This window comes from Daucus carota, chromosome 4 (genome assembly GCF_001625215.2).
Source record: "Daucus carota subsp. sativus chromosome 4, DH1 v3.0, whole genome shotgun sequence".
NCBI lineage: Eukaryota > Viridiplantae > Streptophyta > Magnoliopsida > Apiales > Apiaceae > Daucus > Daucus carota.
The window spans coordinates 5,089,046-5,110,364 of record NC_030384.2 but is presented as its reverse complement, the minus strand read 5'-3'; the positions used below and the strand labels follow the sequence as shown (position 1 = coordinate 5,110,364).

At 36.5% G+C, this 21,319-nt stretch overlaps 2 protein-coding genes across 2 annotated transcripts; both read right to left on the bottom strand.

Moving 5' to 3' along the window:
- Positions 1-17,432: 17,432 nt before the first annotated feature.
- LOC135152127 (uncharacterized) lies at positions 17,433-17,825 on the bottom strand. Its single transcript, XM_064091961.1, has one exon. It carries the CDS (start codon positions 17,823-17,825, stop codon positions 17,433-17,435), a length of 393 nt encoding a protein of 130 aa, XP_063948031.1.
- A 121-nt stretch (positions 17,826-17,946) lies between these two features.
- LOC135152126 (uncharacterized) lies at positions 17,947-19,478 on the bottom strand. Its single transcript, XM_064091960.1, has 2 exons — positions 18,846-19,478; positions 17,947-18,678 (listed from the first exon to the last, which is right to left on the bottom strand). Exons 1-2 carry the CDS (start codon positions 19,476-19,478, stop codon positions 17,947-17,949), a joined length of 1,365 nt encoding a protein of 454 aa, XP_063948030.1.
- Between the last annotated feature and the right edge of the window lie 1,841 nt (positions 19,479-21,319).

Sequence of the window (21,319 nt, the reverse complement as noted above, 5' to 3'; positions counted from 1 at the left end):
GTCTTCACAACTAGATGAGGTGGCATCACAAATGAGAACTTTCTGTTAATCTCTTTCTGTGGATAAGTCTTTCCATGCAGAGTGAGTTCATTTAACAGTAACATGAACCTTTCGTAGATTTGAGAAATGTTCTCTCTAGGTATTGCCTGAAATGCTTCATATCTGGCAATCAACATATCGTTTCCATTTTCCCTGACTTCTTCAGGTCCCTCCATTAATGGCTCGACAGTATCCCACATCTGCTTTGATGTTTTCAGACTCAGAATTAGATGTGTCATAGTCTTGGTCATTGATTGAACAATTATGAGTTGCAGATTATGGTCATGTGCAATATATTCCTTGTCAGTCTCAGTGTATTCGCTTTTCTCTTTGGGAACAGACTTTTGTGGAATGCGAACACCATTTTCAACAGATTCAGGAATAATCTTCATTGGCACAAACGGACCATTTTCCAGAATCCCAATGTACAAGGGATTGGCAACTCTGATATACAGCAACATCTTCATTTTCCAGTTGTTGTAGTCATCCTTGTCAAATGGAGGTACTTTGATTCCTAACTTGTGTGTCGACATTGTTATCAGATAAAATTACGATTGTACGGACAGCTAGCTTCTCAGATTGGTAACGGATCTCATATCTGTATATCGATCAGCGTGGCTCTGATACCAATTGTTAGGTCCAATAGACGTAGAAGGGGGGTTGAATACGTCTATACCGATTTCTTCGATTTAATTTAATTGCGGAATAATTCTGTTTAAGTCCAGTTTAAATCAATCGTAATCAAACAACTCCAGCAAGTCAGGGAATATTCTTATATTAAAAATAATCCTCGGGTGCTACAAATTCCAACACGAATGTCGGCTGCAGAGACTACAATCACTCTAATACAAACTCTCGATTAAATCGATATTCTAACTTTGCTCTCGAGAATGTCTATAGTGTGTGCACTTACAAAGTGTGTAGTTGTTTTTAAATGAAAACACAAAGCTCTATTTATAGGCTTCCAACATCTAACCATGGTTAACGCGTTCGTCCTGGACGAATTCAATTTAACTGCAGTTAAATTGAATTGTCCAAAATAAAACTAACTCCAAAGTTGAACTTGCGCTAAATCAGTACTCCATGGGAAAGTCAAAGTTGGCGCTTGGTCAAACCTTGCGCCAACACTCTGTCCAGTGTTGCACTGCACTTAGAAAATTTCTGAGTTGTTGAACTTGTTTTGACTCAGTCAATTGTTGCGCTCCAAGTGGTCAACAGTTGCGCCATTTCTTCACAGTGGAGTATTCACATGACTTAGAATTATTCTAAGTATGAGAACGAAGTTGCGCCAAGGCATGTTAGTCAGAGGCGCGGCATTTGACCAATTGTTGCGCCTCAACAATGGTACAGTGAAGAGCCATCCTTAGCCATTTTCCAGAGATGGAAACTAGCGCAGGGTTTGACTAAGTCAAACTTTGCGCCTTGAATCATTCTTCTGTGTTGCAGTGTACCAGTGTTACACTTAGAAAATTTCTAAGTGAATTAGCACTGTATTTATACATACAGGCGCAAGTTTGACTAAAGTCAAACATTTACTTGTAATTTATATTTGTTGGATATGTATATATATATATATATCATTAATTTTTTTTATGAATTTACTTGAATTATTAAGGTTTCAAGTAAATTCCAATTAATAATAAATATATATATATATATATATAAATTTAATTCTTTGTTGATGCAACACAGATTGACTTGATCAAATAATTCGTTGATCGAATCCACTGAATACTTTCGTATGTCCTGACGTCCTGTGCACTGGTCTGGTTCACGAACGACTAGAGCTGAAATAATTCCTTGAATCCTTTTGCTTGATAATATACTTGATCAGTCATTCCGGGTTTGATGTTGCTTCGATAAATTTGATTATAAATAATCAAAATAGATATACTGGAATCTTCTGGTCTTTGATACTTGATCTTCAGGCAATCTTGATAGTGGAAACTGATTGAGCTTTATTCATCACTGAGGCTTGAACATATTAATGAACTTCTTCCAGTGGACGGATGTTCGTCTCAGATATCTTGATTGTCTTTGTCTGTTCGTATCGGATCTCCAACCTGTAGATTCCTGTATTATACTTACGTATTGTTTCCTGTCTTTTGTTGTGTTGAGTTATCGTAATTACATTTACGTTACATTATGCTTTACAATTCAAGATTCTCAAATCGTTATATACTTCAAACGAATATTTCAGTATATCCCTAACACTTTAAACAATCTGGAAGCTCAGTTTGCCGAAGAATGCGAAGTTGTTCTCGCAAGCAGAGAGAATGAAGATCCCAAGCTGGATGAAAAGAGAAGAGAAACCTTATACAGTGTCCCTGGAAGGAAATTTAGAATCAATCGAAATGAAATGGAATTCAGATACTGTAAGAGTGGACATCAGTTATGGTTTACTCTTGATGGAGCTAGAGACTTCGGTTCCTTTGCCTTACAGAATAGAATTGAAGATTTTATCGAAACTCCATAAGAAGCTGTTTTGATTGCTGATCTAAATCTCTTAGTGGATGAACTAAAGAGAGAAGAACAGAAAGCCAAAGGTGAAAAGAAAGCTAAAAAATGAGCTAAGTGAAAATTCTTTCTATCTGCTTATTTTAAGAAGCATTTATCCCCTTCACCATTTCATTTGATTGATCAATTTATAAATTCTATGATCAAATGATTTAGTATAACTTAACATTTTTCAGAAATAAAGTTTTAACTGTTCTGATCTATGTTAGTTAAGTTGACAGCATGTATAGATTGTAAATTTATTGTTATTGTCCATAAAAACAAATTGGGGGGAGATTGTTGGGATTTATGGGTGATAGACAGCAGTCAACTTAACATTTTCATGTACTTAGATTTATCTAAGTAGAACATACTGTCACAGCCAGAGTATGTCTTTGTAGTATAGTTTTATCTCTGTCAGAACTATAATGGTCATACTTGGAAGAAGTTCAATTCAAAATTGTTCATGCCCTAAGGCGCGAAGACAAATGACAGCAAGATTAAAAGACCGCTACTGTCAAGATGTTTGACAGCAGTACTACACAAGGCAGATAGTTTCAAAGTCTCAACAACAAGTTTGCTCTTGACAACAACTTTGGCTGAAGCTCCGCAGACAACAAGTTTCTGCTTACATGACAGCAAACTCTGGCGTTCCTACCTAAAGCGTATTCAGGAAGCCATTGTCATCTCAATCATTGTTTTGACAACAAGTTCTGATGTTCCTATGTCACTGTCGCTGGAGATCTTGGATTAGATTTGACTCCACATCAAGTCAAATCTTGTGGCAGATAAAGATGTTCAATCCTAGGAATGCTGCAGAAAGATGTTTTGTAGCAGACCTATCAAGTATCAAGCCTATAGCTTGAAGCTCAAGAATACACAAAGTTGTGGATAACTACCTTGAAAGGAGACAAGTCACTTTCGTTCACCTCTAAGTTACTCAAAATAGAATGTTCTTAGGTTGCTTTTCATACAAGGTAACAACTGTAGAAATGCATGTTACGAATGTCACATGGGCTGTGTTCTGTAAAGTAGCCGCAAAAGCAAAAGACTACTTTATAGATCTACAGAACCCGTGGTGCCCAAGTAAGGTTAAACATTAATATAAGTATGGGAACCGAGCTTGAGCTGAGTAAGTGCAAACACAGAGAGATCAAACAGAGAGAACACCATGGGAGTGAAACACAGTGTATTCCTTGAGAAACGAAGCTCGAGATTAATTCTTCGAGGTTGTAGCAAAAAAGCAAGATAAATAAACCATTTATTTTGTGAAGTTAAATTACAAGTGTTCATAACTTAGTTTGCTTTCAAACCCCCTGTAATACATTCAAGGACCAACAAGAGCTGTATAGGGAGGATAAATCATCGTCTCCCCAAGTTAAACTCGTGCCGTACCAATATGTGATGGGGGGGTTGATACCGTTTATATATAATAACATTTTAAAGATAATAGATAAATTTAGTCATTTCTTTTGGTTAATAATATTTAAAATATTAATTATATTTTTAAAATATATTGACATAAGATGATGATATTTTATTTATTAGTTATATTTAAATGATTTTTATATACATAAAAATAGCTTTTAAATTATGAAATTATTTTGTTGGCTTTAGTCATTGTTTAATTATAAGTCTGATGATGTTTTTAAAATTATCATATCTAAGATTATATAAAATTTCGCATGAGATTAATGTTATGGATCGGAAAACGATGGGTGAGCTTTGTGATTTTAAAACTGTTTTCGGAATTCGAGATTCCTACGTATCTTTTCATAAATAAATAATAATCAAAAGTTTAGTTTGTGATAGTTGAACTTAAAGGTAAATTGTTTGGCTCGATATTTATTAATTATAAAAAAAAATTCTTATGTAATATAATTTTTTTATTTTTATTTCAATCTAACTGATAAGAATTTTGTATTCCGACGTTATTTTCTTCTCATCATAAATATCAAAATAGAATAATATGAAAATTATCATTTTAAATTCTCATATATGTTGCTATAAAATAATATGAAAGTTATCATTTTAAATTCTCATATATGTTGTTTTTATAGAATTTAAAAGATGATATTTATAATTTAATGATAACAAATATCATATGATTTATTGTCATATATATTATAAACTATTTATCAATCACATTACATTAAATTATAATATTATATATGTAAATGTATATTTATCATGCTATTCATTTAAAATTGAGTTAATTACAGTTTGTAACCCCTAGGATTGCTCCAAACGCACTTAAGATCCTGAACTATCAAACGTGACATAATGCACTCTGAACTTTACATTCCTGTGCAAGTTGTAACCCATAGTCACTATACTGTCCAAATATGCCGTTAACTTTAACTGTTTGAGAGGTAACAGTGTGTATATTAGTTTCTAACAGCTACTTTACCCCTTGTGACTCCTCAAAGTTTATGTATTATATTTTGAAATTATTTCTGAACACACACAACGATGTAATAATTTTTAAAATATGTATTTATTTTAAAATTTTAAAATAAGTTACATCGTTTATGTAAAAATAATAATAAATTTTCAGATTCTAAATCTAGATACATACTTTAAAACTTATTTTAAATTTGTTTTACATCGTTGTGTGTGTTCAGAAATAATTTCAAAATATAATACATAATTTTTGAGGGGTCACAAGAGGTAAAATAGCTGTTAGAAACTAATACACACACTGTTACCTCTCAAACAGTTAAAGTTAACGGCATATTTGGACGGAATAGTGACTATGTGTTACAACTTGCACAGGAATGTAAAGTTCAGGGTGCATTATGTCACGTTGATAGTTCAGGATCTTAAGTGCGTTTGGAGCAATCCTATGGGTTACAAACTGTAATTAACTCTTTAAAAATCTAATTACTAAAAACATCTTCTCGCCGCAGCCTCTCTCCCCAAACCCTATTTTCGTAGCAGCTCTTCCTTCTCTTTCTTAGCTGCGTAGGGGCTTCCACCAGATCTCCACCGGTGGAAAGCCCCAAAAGTTTTTATTTTTTGTTTTATTTTTTCAAAAAAACTTGTTGATCCCTCTAAAATCTTCTTTGTTGGGTAAGATTAACCTTTCTTTCTTAAGTTTAACATTAGTTTGTTTTTTCGGATCTAAGGATTTAAAGTCTTTTCCGATTTGGCATTCTATTTCTAGATCTTAATTCCACGGAGTTTCAGATTTCTCATTCTTCTCAGTGATTTAATTCTCGAAAGTGGTCTGAGTTATCTTGTTTTTGTGGGTTGTTCCCTAGATCTAAAGATTGCCTTGGTTTAGTTAGTATTTTATTTTCGCAATTGCAAATCTATGGTTGCTAGTTTGTCACGTTTGGTTTTGTTTTCTTGTTGTCTCACCGTTTGTGTGAGTTTTGTTATTTTCTCACCATTTGTGTGAGTATGGTGCTTGATTAGGTATTAAAAGTTACTAGGCGATTGCATTCTCAGTCGATAGCTCAAACTGTTTATGGTGGAAGCGAAAGTGGCGAAGCATGTGTATATATCATCTTCAACAAATCACGTGATTTTATCTCCGAGAAGAATGGATTAATCAGTGATTGTTTCTGTATTTTGTTTGTTCGACGCGACTGGTTATGTAGATTCCGTATGGCTTTTTATTATTGAATGAGCTCTTTTATAAAAAAAAAAAAAAAATTCTAATTACTGATTGGGTTAATATGAAAAACATAGGGTTACATAAATTTGAAAATATGAGAATAAATGTGTTATCAAGAATAGAAACAGATGCCAAGATTCTAATGGATGAGATCAACACAGCAAAAGATAATCAAGAATGTTTCATGTTTGATCTAATTGTTGATGGCTATATGGAATTAATCAAATACTCTGAGATAGTGGTACTTGTCTGATTATTCACGAGAGTGGATTACTAACTTGGTGATTTTCTCATTTGTAAATCTTGTTTGGAAGTAATTTGAGTCGAAAAATGTACGTAGGTTTATTTAAAAAGTAAATATACCTTGGATTCTGCCTAGATTGAGTTTGAAAAATATAAATGATATAAAACTCAACATAAATATAAATATGTAATCTATAGTATATATATATATATATGGGTAGCACTCCATAGCATACCCTCTTATATGGAGTTACGTAGCACACCATTATAAATATATACATAATATATATTCTATTATATTTTTTATGAAATATAATTGCAAATCTTGATTATTAAACCGAAAACGAAATTATACAATTTTTTAATTCCAAAGATCATCTAAAATTATGCAATATCTCAACATGATTCTGTAACAGAATAATAATCATCCAGAATTATTCTGTTGTAGAATCAGTTTCGAAAATATAATTTTTTAATCAAATTTTAAGTGTTAAATTACTTAAAATAGATTTATTTTATAGTATTTTATATTAGAATCACGTTTTATATGTATTCTAATAATAAAATTGATAATTTATAGTGGCGCACTATGTAACTCCATATAAAGAGTCACTCTCTGAATGTCAGCCTATATATCTATACTATTGTATACTTATATAATAAGCGCAAGAGAGATAATTTGGTCGAATGGTCGTATGGTCGAAAAGTTTATCATCAGTTGGATCGTATATCGAACAAATAAGCATAGTTGGATTAGAACAAAATTAACTTTTGTTCTATAAGGCAACGGATATCTACTTGCATGTTCATAATTCCTTTTCCGAATCCAAAACAAATTTTGTCTTTCACGTGTTTATGATTTTTTAATCCAATATAAATATTTCCTACTATTTTTATTTGTAGAATCATATAAATTGCACCTTCACAATTTTTTTTATAAGATATTTGAAAAATAATAAGCCGAATTTATGTGAAGAACGAATACAAAAACTTTTTCTTAATCTAAAATAGATTCTACCTTCTTATTGCATGTTTTCTGAAAAATATTTAAATCACATTATAATAATTCTAATATAAAATACATTTATAAATATAATCTGATAGGAGTTGGCGTAACGTATTCTACTCAAAATATATTAAAATTTGATAGAAAGAATTTAATACTTTGGCATGATACATACGGGAAAAGGAATGACTTGATTAAAATAGTTTATTTGAAGTCATTAATGGTTGTGATGGTGTATTTACAACAGTTTAACTTACAAACAAATCATAATTTTGAATTTTATTTTATAAAAAATGTTAATTTATTATTTAATAATTAATTTTTTCACACCATTTACAATATATTTAAAAAGTTTATAAATAATTAAAAAACTCTCGTGCCTTGCGCGGGCTATACGCTAGTATTATTAAAATCTAAACATTAAAAGTTTGGTCGGCCGGTACTTGGGCCGAATTATGAGCCTATTTAGATAATCAAGTATCCTTTTTAACTAAAAATATTATCTTCTTTATATTTTCTAACTAAAAAGACTCAACTTCCAAAAATCATATTGGACAACATCACAATTACCCTTTCTAACTAAACAAAAAAAACTCTATCTTCTAAAATAACATCGAGAAACATGGTAATTAGTAATTACCTTTTAACTAAAACACATTATCTTTTTTAGATTTTTTAACTAAAAATTCGATCTTCTATGATTAACACGAGCAACACACACACACACACATATAAGAATATAATATTATATATATGAAATTATTAATAATTAACCGGTGATGTTTTCCAACAAAATACATTGACATTATTTTTATATACTCAAATGATTTTAGTTTAAAAGTAACTATTATAAATATATACTATACTATATATTATATTATTAAAGCTTGAATATATAAAGTCCAGTTGGTCGGTTGATCAGTCGAGTTTGGTGAGCCGGTTGATATTCGACCCAAGTCGTTATTTAGGTTATATGTCGCTTAACTTATAATATGTTTTGTACTATATTGTTAATTATTAATAACAAAATACTAAAAGTTTATTGGTTGTTCCTATTTGGGTTTATATGTCTCCTTAAATTATAACATATAAAAACATATTTTAACATTCTCATTTAAATATATATATTCGACCTAATTTTAATCAGCCATTTGACGGACTTAACTACTAAGAATTTAATCATCTGTTAAATAAAAAATTTATTTACCGCATTATTCTATGCATAATTCTACTTTTATAATAAAATATTTAAAGTTATAATATATACAGTAAAATAAAAATATAATAACTACTGCCCCGTGCATTGCACGGGTTATACGCTAGTACACTATAATAAGCAACATGAGTATATTGGTAGTCGTCAAAAATTTTGGTTTGATATTCTTCTGTTAGAACTACAAGTCCCCAACACGTGGAGGTTTATTAGTCTTACATCATTAAACAGTTTCAAATACTAAAAACACTCATGACAATACATTTTTATATAATATTTCATAAAAAAATTATAATGATGTTAAAAAAATTATAAATATACAATTTTGAATATCTTTTTTTAATTAGAACCTTCATATAACTCTTTTTAACTCTAATATGTTACATGACAAATATCTTTTTACAATTTATTATCTATTTATAAATATTTTTCTGTTATTAATATGTGATAATTTATTATTCAATTATTTTAAATCAGATTTTACATATTTCGTATATCTTCGGAAAAATGATATTTATCGTGTATCAGGATTACGTAATGGTTAGTATTTGTATTGAAATAGAACACGTTAGAGTTAAGAAAAGATGTATGAAGTTTTGTTAAAAAAAGATATTCAAAATTAGATATTTATAATTTTATTTTTAACATCATTATGATTTTTTTAAAATAATATATGATAATATATTATTATGAGTATTTTTAATATTTAAAACTATTTAGCAATGTAAAAGTAATAGAGTTCGACTTGTAGTTTTATACACCAACTCAGAAATGGTTTGCGGTTAACTATTGAAAATAGACTATAAAATTGTTTAGACTTCAATATATTGAATTAATAGGAATCATGTATTCAGTTAGTTACTTTAAAAAATAATTTAAGAGTTTATTGCAAATACTTTTTTTTTTCTAAATTATTATTGCAAATACTTTTAAGATATATTCAATTCAATTTTGTTTTCATTTGTGTTGGTTTATCCAAATTCTGATCATTTATCTTCTTATTTCATCAAGGTGATAATCTTTTTCCAAATATCAAGTTTTAAACACGGCCTAGAGTTTGTTTTGATCACTCATTCGATCAAAACTGTAATTAGAGGTATGTCCATCCTTCGGAGACAAAGAGGATTGTGTCTAAACAACTAGCCAGTTACATTAATATTCCTCCGCCTCCTCATTTGTTTACTTTGGGGAACGGGAGCTCGATACACATTCAAATACTCTCGTAAAATGTAGTTTGTTGAATTATTTTGAACTTTTTTTCTTCTGAATAAAAGTTGTTGTTTTATTTTTATACAAAAAAGAATTTTTTTTAAAAATAATTTATACAACTATGCGCCTTAGAATGCGTGTCGAGCAGTGTAAAAAAAACTGTAAAAAATGAGAGGGAGATAGAGTATAAACATTTTGAGTGCACTTCATTGTCGAAGATAAATTCCCACAATGTAAATATAATTAGAGGAACAAATGCATTTGAACAAAAAGAAAAGCGCAACCCGAATAACACATATCAGAAGATAGTAGTAGCACATGAGAGTAAAGTTTACAGAGTTTATCACCCCCTAGACATAAATAGTTGCTACACTTGGCATGTAAAGGAATTACATCATGTAGAGTTCAAAAGATTTTCCATGGAATTCTCTCAGCAAAAGATGGCAGCTTCCAAAAGCTTTGTTTACATGCCACACCTAGTAGAGTTAGCGGGACTTTCAACCAAAATCAGCGACTATACCTGCAATGCAAGTCCCTGGTAAAGTGATTACAGAGATATACATGATCCAATCTGTGCTCATACAGTCATACGTTGCTGTCGAAAGTATAACTTTGGAATATGCTGCATTTTAGTTAGCAACAAGAAATACTTGATCTAGAAAACAGTGCATCTGATATAGTGCTTTCCATATGTTAGTTCTATCAAAACATAAACAATTTCTTCAACTAAATTAATTACACCATCTAAAGTTCATCGGTCATACATTTTTCTCTTAGCACAGCTCAAATCAAACCTTACATACTTATCCAGATTACTAAAGATTGCATTTGTGTCCATCTACAAAGGATTCCAAGAGAAAAGCTTGGTTCATTTCATTTACTTAGAAGTTATGCCCTATGGAGACAAATCCGGTTATAGCACAAATATACAGAGTTCCTGAATATTACAGGAATGAAAAGAGACAAAAACAAAGAGAAGTTAAAGTGACCAAAACAGATTACTTAAGTTTTTATAACTTACAGAAACATAGAGATGCCATCTCTGACATGAAGCGTCTGCACAAGTTTACAAATCATCTTCTCATTCGCCTTTTAGTTTATAAAAATAAGTTGGGTTTTAAGGAACCTACTTCAGAAAAAGATCCAAGCATGCCCAGGGACGGAGCTAGACTTTTAGAGTAATGGGGACAAAATATAACAAAGGGGAAAAGAAAGGAAGAGGGACAAAAGATTTGCTATAAAAAATGCCAAAAGGAATTGAACTTGTACTTCCCGGGGTAACGAAGAACACCTCAACTATGAGGGCAAATGAACTATATGATGAGAATCATAGGGCAAATGAACTATATGATGAGAATCATAGTAGAAATACATATTTAATATGAAGGTCAGTGGGGGCAAGTACCCCCACTGCTCCCATGCTCAATCCGTCCCTGAGCATGCCCCTGCTTTTATCATAAATACCAAGTAGTGTTACCAAAAAATACAAACCCCCAAAAAATATTTGCATTATTAACGCATAAATTTTTTAGCTTTATACCTCATGATAAGTTTAAATATTAGCTATATATAACGTTGAACATCAAGTTCAAAAAAAATTGGATATAACATAACTAGTTTCATTTTCAGAACTAATAACAGTGTAGAGGAAACACTAATATCTATTTTCTTTTAAAAAAAAAACTTTTGTATAGATTTCGAAATGGTGATTGAGGTAGAGTAAACCATTCATTCTGTAGTCGTTTGGCCGGCTATTGAAAGAACTAAAAGTCTAAAGTACCAGCAGTAGTTACAGTCCTAAAAATTGATCTGCATTAAATTTAATGTAATTATTCACTGTAATTGCAAAAAAAAGGTTAATTGAGATCATGGGCTAGTATTTGAAACTTAAGTAAAGTGAGCCTATTTGGGAATATAAAAGGCTAACCAGGCACTCTCAACAGAAAGTGTAGAAACAAAAGGAATACAATAACTTATGATACAACTGCAAATTATTTTGGAAAACATCCCCCAAAGAGCTTATCGACACATTGTTTATAGACAAAGTATCCACATCTAAAGCATTCAAAAAGGATTTCAGAATAGTAGGAGTTATCAGAATTACACCACACGTATCTGACATCTTTTCTTTGACACCTCCATGAAACAAAAGTAAATGTGTGTGACTGATTGTCAATAGAAAGTTCAGTGGTACCTCCAAATCTGATGTTTCCAAGGAAATCAAAGCATTAGTGGTGAAAAGAAAGATCAGATTCACCACAGTAATTGAGTGTCAACTGATTATTAACTGTAGTTCAGATTTCAAAAGCTTAATCACAATTTTCTCACATTCACAATTTTAGAATTAATTTAGAAAATCCCTTTCGTTCTCGTTTCTGAAGCCTCGCTCCAGGAACACGGGCTTAGCGATTTGGGCCCAGAGGGTACTTTACTTTTACCTTACTTCTTTGGGCCTTATCTATTTACCATGTGTTCTAACCATTTCATAATTTTATGTTTGCAGCCTTGGATAGATTAAACACCATTTTTGCGAAGAGGGAGCAGCCGCCGCTGAAAAAAAGTGTGCCGGCCGAAGTCCAACGGGTCAAGAGGCCCAGGAAGAGCGAGGCCCAAGAAGTCATGGAGAAAGTCCCAGCTTTTTGGCTCCAAGACCCAAAGCTGTGGATGAGGACCCAAGTCCTTACGTGGTCCAATGGGGCCTTTTGAATAAGGATACTATCGTGGGCGATGCCCGGGGCCGCCCCTGAGCGGTCTAAGAACGTCGTGACTCCGCGCGACGGGCTCACGTGGTCGAGTCCTCCGACGATCTACAGATCGAGATGTTCGGGGCCCAAGCGGTTGCCACGGTAAGGCCCAAATACCCTTTTTCCGATATTTGATGATTTTTCCTTTCCGTACTTGGAAATATTTTTCACCCCCTTTTTTACTTAGGTGTTTTCTGACTTAGTAATTCTCCGTTTATTTTGTGCAGATGAACACCTACCTTCAAGCCGCCGTGCATAATTTGAAGGCGTGGTGAGGGCGGAGAAGGCGATTGCGGAACGCGACCGTGATCGTTACTTCGAAACCTCGGCCGCCAACTTTGAGCAATTTAGGAAGGTCGAGGCGGAGCTCGTGGCGGAGCAGGAGAAAGTCCGCACCCTGGAGGCGGAGTTGGCGCGGGTCAGAGCGGAGGCCGTTGAAGATTTCAAGAAATCCCAAGAGTACGAGGATCTCCTGATGGCGGAGTACGATGCAAGCTTCCCTAAGACGTTCAAGTCTTGTTGGGTTAAGATTATCGAGGAGCTCGGTTCCCAAATTGAGGGAGTTACCCTGGAACGATTCCCAGTTCCAGACCTTCAAGGGAAAGAAATTTCCTCTCCCACGGAGGTCGAGAATCTTGGGGACTCGCACCCAGTTGACTCCCAAGATGGGGAAATTCCGACCGAGGAACTCGAGGTCGAAGAGCGATGATGAGACTGGGGCGAATCTCGGGGAAAAAGCTCAAGACGTTGAAGCCCAGGATGAGACTCCTCTTGGGGAGGCCCAAGACGCGGCCCAACTCCAGGGAAGGAACAGGACGAGGAGGCTTTCGATGACGGGCTCCCCTAGACTAGGCCTATTTCAGCCCTGCGTGGCTTATCCTTGTATTTATTTAACTTATTCGGATATTTATACCCTTCGGGGTTTTAACTTATTTATTTAAGTTACTTTTGTTTCATATTTTGCATATCGTGCATTTAATATTCTTTACTTAGAATATTTTAGATTAACTCTCGTAAGATTTGTTAATTCAAATCTCGAAATAGTCACCGGAACTTTAACTTTCATGAATCGGGATTAATTCAAAGTAATTCTCACTTAGAATTTCAAAACTCCAAATCGTCTTCCAATGATTAGGTTGGGCTTACAGCTTGGATTCTCGTAATCATTTTTTAGTGATTGTGATAGCCCATCAGGGTCGGTTGACTTTTAACCGACATATTTGGGCTTGGAATTTACTTAGTATCTTTTCTCAGCTTCAAGCCTTTATCCATTTTCAGGATGTTTATTCGAAGGTAAACATAAATAAGTTCATAACACTTTAACAAAAACAAGGCAAAAATCCTCGGGACTTTCATTAATATCATAGTAAAAGAGATAAACTTTTCTTGAATTCAGCTACATGGCAGTGGTCGAAATGACCTTATTCTTGTGATAACTATTAATATCTACTATCATAGGATATGTATCAAACATAATATATCTTCAAGTTGGTCGCGTGCCAACTTCTTGGGACTTCAATTCCTTCAAGGGTCTGAAGCTTGTATGAGCCATGGCCCGTAACAGCCTTAATTTGATATGGGCCTTCCCAGTTAGGAGCCATCTTGCCCTTGGGGCCCACCCCAGAGGCTTCAACCTTTCTAAGTACTAGATCTCCTTCTCGAAAGTATCGTTCTTTAACTCGTAGGTTGTAATAGTAGGAAGCTCGCTTCTGGTTTTCCACAATCTTAGCATGAGCTTCATCACGGATTTCATCAATCATGTCGAGTGCAAGTCTCATGCCTTCCTCATTGGCTTCCGGCTCATATTGCTGGACCCTTAAGGAAGTATGTGTGATTTCTAGGGGTACGACTGCCTCAGCTCCATAAGCTAACTGGAATGGGGTTGTTCCGGTAGAGACTTTACAAGTTGTTCGATACGCCCAAAGTATTGGAAGCAGTTCCTCGGCCCATGACCCGTGGGCCTTCTCAACCCTCTTTTTCAGTCCATCAAGGATTATCCTATTAGCCACCTCAGCTTGTCCGTTAGCTTGAGGATGAGCAATCGAGGTGAAGCGCAGTTCAATTGAATAATCTTCAGAATAACTCTTAAACTCAGCATTGTTGAACTGGGTCCCATTGTCTGTCACCATGATTCGTGGTATTCCATACCTGCAGATAATATTTTCCCATACAAACTGAGCAACCTGTTTGGTGGTTATCTTGGCCAGTGGTTTGGCCTCAATCCACTTGGTAAAGTAATCAATTGCTACCAATAGGAACTTCCTTTGTGCACTAGCAAGTGGAAACGGTCCAAGGATATCCATTCCCCACATGGCAAAAGGGATAGGAGTATTGATAGATGTCAACATCTCAGGGGGGCTGTCGCACTATTGGCGCGAACCTTTGACATCGATCGCACCTCTTCACATATTCTTGGGCATGCTTTAGCATGTCAGGCCAATAAAATCCTAGACGGGTGACTTTGTGAGCCAATGCCCTTCCTCCAAGATGTTGGCCACACACCCCTTCATGAACTTCCCTAAGAGCCTCTCGTGCCTCATCAGGCCTTAGGCACCTCAAGTAGGGGATGACAAACGACTTCCGATATAAGATCCCCTCAATGAGCACGTACTTAAGGGCCCTTACCTGCAACTTTCGTGTTTCATCAGCATTGGTTGGTAGATGGCCATTTTCAAGGTACAATTTGATTTCATCCATCCAGGTGGCTCCCGTATCAATCGGAGCAACCAATTTTGCATCGATGCTTGGGGTTCTCATAACCTGATAATAAACACTTCCCGAGCATACCTCATCATCAGAGGATGCAATTGGGACAAGGCATCAGCCTTAGTGTTCTCCTCTCTTGGCAAATATTCTACAATACATTCTTCGAACAATGCCATTTGAGTCTTTACAATCCTCAGATATCTAAGCATTGTGTCTTCCCGAGCTTCAAACTCACCATTCACTTGGAAAACCACCAGCTTCGAGTCACCACAGACCTTCAAGTTCCTTACCCTCAGGGTCCTGGCTAATCCAAGCCCATCTATCAAAGCCTCATATTCGGCTTCGTTGTTAGTAGTTGGGAAGTCCAGCTTAATGGCGTATTCCACAGTAAAGCCATCGGGGCTTTGGAGCACAAGTCCTGCACCACTACCTTTTGTTTTTGAAGCCCCGTCAAAAAATAGTAACCAATATTCTTTAGGTTGCTTGGGTACTTCACCCTTGTTTTCAACCTTGTCCTCAATCTTTTCCTCTTGCCCCCCGACTTCCCCGTTGTTAATGGTACATTCAACGAGGAAGTCAGCTAAAGTTTGAGCCTTAATCGCTGTTCGCGGTTTGTATCGGATATCGAACTCCCCGAGCTCAATTGCCCACTTGATTAATCTTCCACTAGCCTTCGGGCTATGTATGACAAGACTTCTATTTTATGAGATTGAAAATAGGGTCTTAGCTTCCTTCAGGCCGTAATCATGGCCAAAGCAAATTTTCGATCACGGAGTAATTGAGCTCTGCCCCATGCAAAACCTTGCTCACGTAGTACACCGGTTTTTGAACTTTCAACTCCTCTCGAACTAATACAGCACTCAGTGCTTGTTCTGAAACAGCCAGGTATACATACAAGGTCTCTCCATCAATGGGTTTCGATAGGAGAGGTGGCTCTGCCATGTACTTCTTTAGTTCCTCAAAAGCTACTTGGCTCTCTTCTGTCCACTCGAAATTCTTAACCTTCTTCAAAGCTTTGAAGAAAGGTAAGCATTTGTCTCCTGACTTGGATACAAATCTTCCCAGGGCTTGCGATCCTACCTGTTAACTTTTGTACATCCCTTATACTTTTGGGCGGTTCCATGTCGAGGATAGCTTTTATTTTGTCAGGGTTGGCCTCAATACCACGTTTGGAGACCATTAGACCAAGGAATTTCCCGGAACCAACCCCAAAGGCACACTTGGCTGGGTTCAACATCATCTTATGCGTCCTCAGGACCTCAAAAGCTTCTTTCAAATGCTCTAGGTGATCCGCTTTATTCAAGCTTTTCACTAGCATCTCATCAACGTATACTTCCATAGTTTTACCTATCAGATGCTTGAACATCTTGTTTTCCAGGCGTTGGTATGTGGCTCCTGCATTCTTAAGCCCAAATGCCATAACCAAATAACAGAATACACCAAAGTCAGTAATGAATGATACCTTAGGGACGTCGTCTTTGTCCATCCGGATCTGATTATATCCACTGAATCCGTCCATGAAGCTTAACATCTCATGGCCAGCAGTGGCGTCTATCAGCGTGTCTATCCTTGGAAGAGGGAAACAATCCTTAGGGCAAGCATCATTCAGATCGGTGAAGTCTACACACATCCTCCACTTTCCATTTGCCTTCTTGACCATGACAGGGTTAGCTAACCATTCTGGAAATTGAATTTCCTCAATAAACCCGGCTTCCAACAACTTATCTACCTCCTATTTAATGGCTTCCTGCCTTTCGGGAGCGAAATTCCTCTTCTTTTGCTTAATCGGTTTCCTATCAGGATTCACATTCAACTTGTGAGTCATGAATAAAGGATCAATACCTGGCATGTCAGCCGCTGTCCAAGAAAAAACATCGCGATTGGTCCTCAAGAACTCACAAGCTCTTGCTTCAAGTCTTCCTGGAGTAATGCTCCAACATAAGTGACCTTTCGGATTCCTCAGTATACAATGGGACTGGAACCAAATCTTCGGCAGGCTTGCCTCTTCTTTCTTCTTCTTCCCGAACATCGAGATATTCTATGGGTAGCACTTGCCCCCCCCCCAGCTCCTCCGGTCTTAATGCTCCAATATAACAACTTCGGGCCATTTTCTGGTCTCCCAGTTCTTCTCCAATTCCATTCCAAGTCGGGAATTTAATCTTCATGTGATAAGTGACGGGATTGCCTTAAAAGCATATATTCAGTCCTCCCAAGGATGGCATTATAGGTTGATGAGGCTTTAACGACCAGGAAATTTACCATACACGTGGCTTGTCTAGGTTCGGTACCCATGGTTACAGGAAGTTGGATCATGCCTTCAATCTTGGTTTCCACATTATTGAAGCCATATATAGGCATATCCGAGGGTGTTAGTTGAGTATCGGAGTATCCCATCTTTTCATAGGCATCATAGAACAAGATATCCACCGAGGCTCCATTATCAACCAGCACTCTCTTTACAGACGAGTTTCCAATGACTGGAGTGATTACTAAGGGGTCATCATGGGGGAATTTCACCTTCTCAAGGTCAATATTATCGAATGCCATTGTATAGTCAATTTTTGCCCGTTTCGGGGTTCTCCAACTATATTCATCACTTCTCTTGCATAAGCTTTTCTTGAATTACTCGAAGTGCCTGCAGCCGTAGGCCCTCCGGAGATTACGTTAATCACAGGCCCTCGAGGCTGAGTTCTCTATCATCATTGTCTCTTCCACGACTGTCATTGTCCCGATAATTCTTGTCTCCATCCTTGGTAAATTTAGACAACTTGCCTCTTCGGATCAAGAATTCGATTTCGTCCTTCAGTTGTCGACAATCATCGGTCTTATGCCCCGTGTCTTTGTGGAATCGACAATACAAATCTTTGTTTCGTTTCTCTAGGTCGGTCCTTATGGGCTTCGGCCATCGAACACTCTCATCCTTTTCGATCTCCATTAGGATCTGACTTCTTGGGGCGTTGAGCCTAGCATATTCTGTGAACCTTGGTCCTACCTTCTTTTTAGCAGGCGACTTCTCATCATCATCCTTTTTGGCATATTTGTTCTCAGCGTTATACTCGACATCGTTTCCACGTTTCTTAAAATTGGTGTTCAGCCCTTGGTTACTCTGGGATTTCCTTAGGCTTTCTTCCGCCTTAATGTACTTCCCGGCTCTTTCTTGCAAGTCGTTCATATTATCGGGGGCCCTCTTGGCTAGAGACTGGCGAAAGTTGTCATCAGTGGTACCTTGCTGGAGTGCAATCATGGCTACCTTCTGATCTAGGTCCGGGACCTTCAAGGCTTCTTTGGTAAAACGATTCATATATTCCCGGAGTGATTCATTCTTACCTTGATGCAAATTCATTAGAGAGGCAGAGCTCTTAACATGCGTTTTGCTTCCAACAAATTGCCCTATGAAGCCCTGCTCAAGTCAGCAAAACAAGAGATAGAATTAGGGGGAGGGCGGACTATACCAATGTTGCGCCATCCCACTCAAGGTTTGAGGAAAAGTGCGGCACTTGATTGCTTCAGTGACGGGTTGGAGCAACAGAGCGTTCATGAAGGCCCGAACATGATTAGCGGGATCACCCGTGCCATCGTAAGCTTTAATGGTTGGGAGCTTGAATTTTCAGGATATTCTTGCACCCATGATTTCTGCGTAAAAGGGGGAACGGGGTTATCAGGATCGCCTGCTGGTAACAAGTGAATTTGATTCATGACGGTCTGACGAGGGTTTTCGTCCCTTGGTTCCGGAGGCGGTAATCTGGCCTGATCCCTTTTTAATCGTGCGATCTCCTCCTCATAAGCACGGACTCGATCCTCATAGGCTTGGTTCGTTGCTCCTCGGGGCTCATTGGCTTCTTGCCTATGGCGACGCTGACGGTGTCGAGTAGGGTCAGCATCTCTCCTCCTTCGAGGGGGGGTATCATGCTCCTGCGCCGATTCAGAGGAGTCGTAGTCAGTTACATTCACATAGTCGTCTCCCATGCCTCCACGAGTGGTTGTTGTGACCGTTGAGTAATGTGTGCCGGCGTCACTAATGGTTGAAATTACTCGAGTCATAGGGGGCAGCGTGCCAAAAGTCAGTGGAAGAGTAGTTTGAGCAGCAGTGGTCCCAAGCGGGATGGAGGCGGTGATGGGAATTGACTCGGTAGAGATTCCGGTGGTATTTCTATTACGGGGAACGTGGATTTCGGAACGTGGCCCGGTCGGGTTTGTCATGGTTGTTGTCTTCTTTCGATAGACGGCGCCAAATGTTATGGAATTGAAAACAAAGGGCGTGAGCGATTCGTGCTTTGGACTGGTCTAGGTGCGAGATGCCTACGTATCTTCTGTTAGGAGAAGAATCAAGTCCAAAACGTAGTTCTAGTTATGAGGGGTAGAACCCTTTATATAGGCGCTTCGGAGTCAGAAGTTGGATGGAAGTATGATTCCACGTTCCAGACTTCGTATCGAAGTACGCTTCGGAGTAACAGATAAGACAGAACTCTAATCTCACCAAGAACTCCGGGACGTTTATCCACGAGAGTTAGTTGTATCGTAGGACTTAGCTTCGTAGCTGGACCTTTGTATGGGCCTCGAGCCCATCCAAGTCTTCCTTACGGCCCATATATATCTGGTTCGGAGCGCCATTGGGCCAAAGCGGAATTCCTCATGATTAAACCGGCTACACGGGCCTTTATTGGATCGGGTCGTAATACTTAATGAACCTAATCCCTATCAAAAAGAAAACGAAGTAGAAGAGTATACATATACTCACAGATATGGGTGAGGCGCAACTTGGTTAATTACCAAGTTGCCCTCCATACATCACACAGAGAATGTGGCTGAGTGCAAGTATTGAAATGACAGGACTGCCCCTTATACACATACAGTGTATAAGTGGCGCAACTATGAGGGACTTAGACAAAATCTAAGTCGCAAACACTACACAGCCAAACCACAGTGTGGAGGCGTAACATTTGACTTTGAAAAAGTCAAAGTTTGCGCCGAAGCTCAACCTTATGCAGTACTTAGAATTTTTCGAGTTTAACTCCAAAACGCATAAATACCAAGTGTATCAAATTTATTCTACTTAAGAACAAAACAATTTGATACAATAAAAATCACAATTAAATCAAATAAAGTTTTAACTAAATTAATTTCAGTCAAACAATATTTAATTAATTATGCTGCAAGTATTTTAATTAAAATCTAATTAATGGATAACTTTAAATAATTTGAATTGCTTCAAATCCATTAATCAAATATATTTAAAATATGAATCAAATAAAGACTAATATTCATTAATTGAATATAAGTACTTAAATAATTCAAGAAAATTAATTCTAAATATCTAACACATAGCAAATAATCACATAATCATTTAAAGATCATGCAAATCATATAAATCATGGTAAATAGTTAAAACTAATTATCAGATAAATATGTAAAATACTTGATGCTCTTTGTAAATTCAGAAGTCCTGAAAATATTGACATTTTAAAACTTGTGAACTAACGAACGAATTGCAGTTATTTCTTGTCTAATTCATTAGACATATTTAATATCCCAAGTTCACCAACCAGACTAGAGAAAGTGGATTCGTCTAGTGGTTTAGTGAAGATGTCTGCAATTTGTTGATCAGTAGGTACAAAGTGTAACTCTACTGTTCCATTCATGACATGCTCGCGAAGGAAATGATACATGATATCAATATGCTTTGTCCTGGTGTGTTGAACAGGATTGTTGGCAATGGCAATGGCACTCGTGTTATCACACAGAATCGGAATTTTATCCAACATGAGTCCATAATCTTGTAGTTGATTCCTCATCCACAAGATTTGAGCGTAGCAACTTCTAGCAGCTATGTATTCAGCTTCTACTGTAGCCGTAGACACAGAGTGTTGCTTCTTACTATGCCATGACACCAACCTTCGTCCAAGAAACTGACAGCTTCCTGAAGTACTTTTCCTATCAATCTTACATCCTGCAAAGTTAGAATCTGTATAGCCAATCAGATTAAAACCTGTATCTTTAGGGTACCATATCCCTAGATTGGGGGTTCCCTTAAGATACCTAAA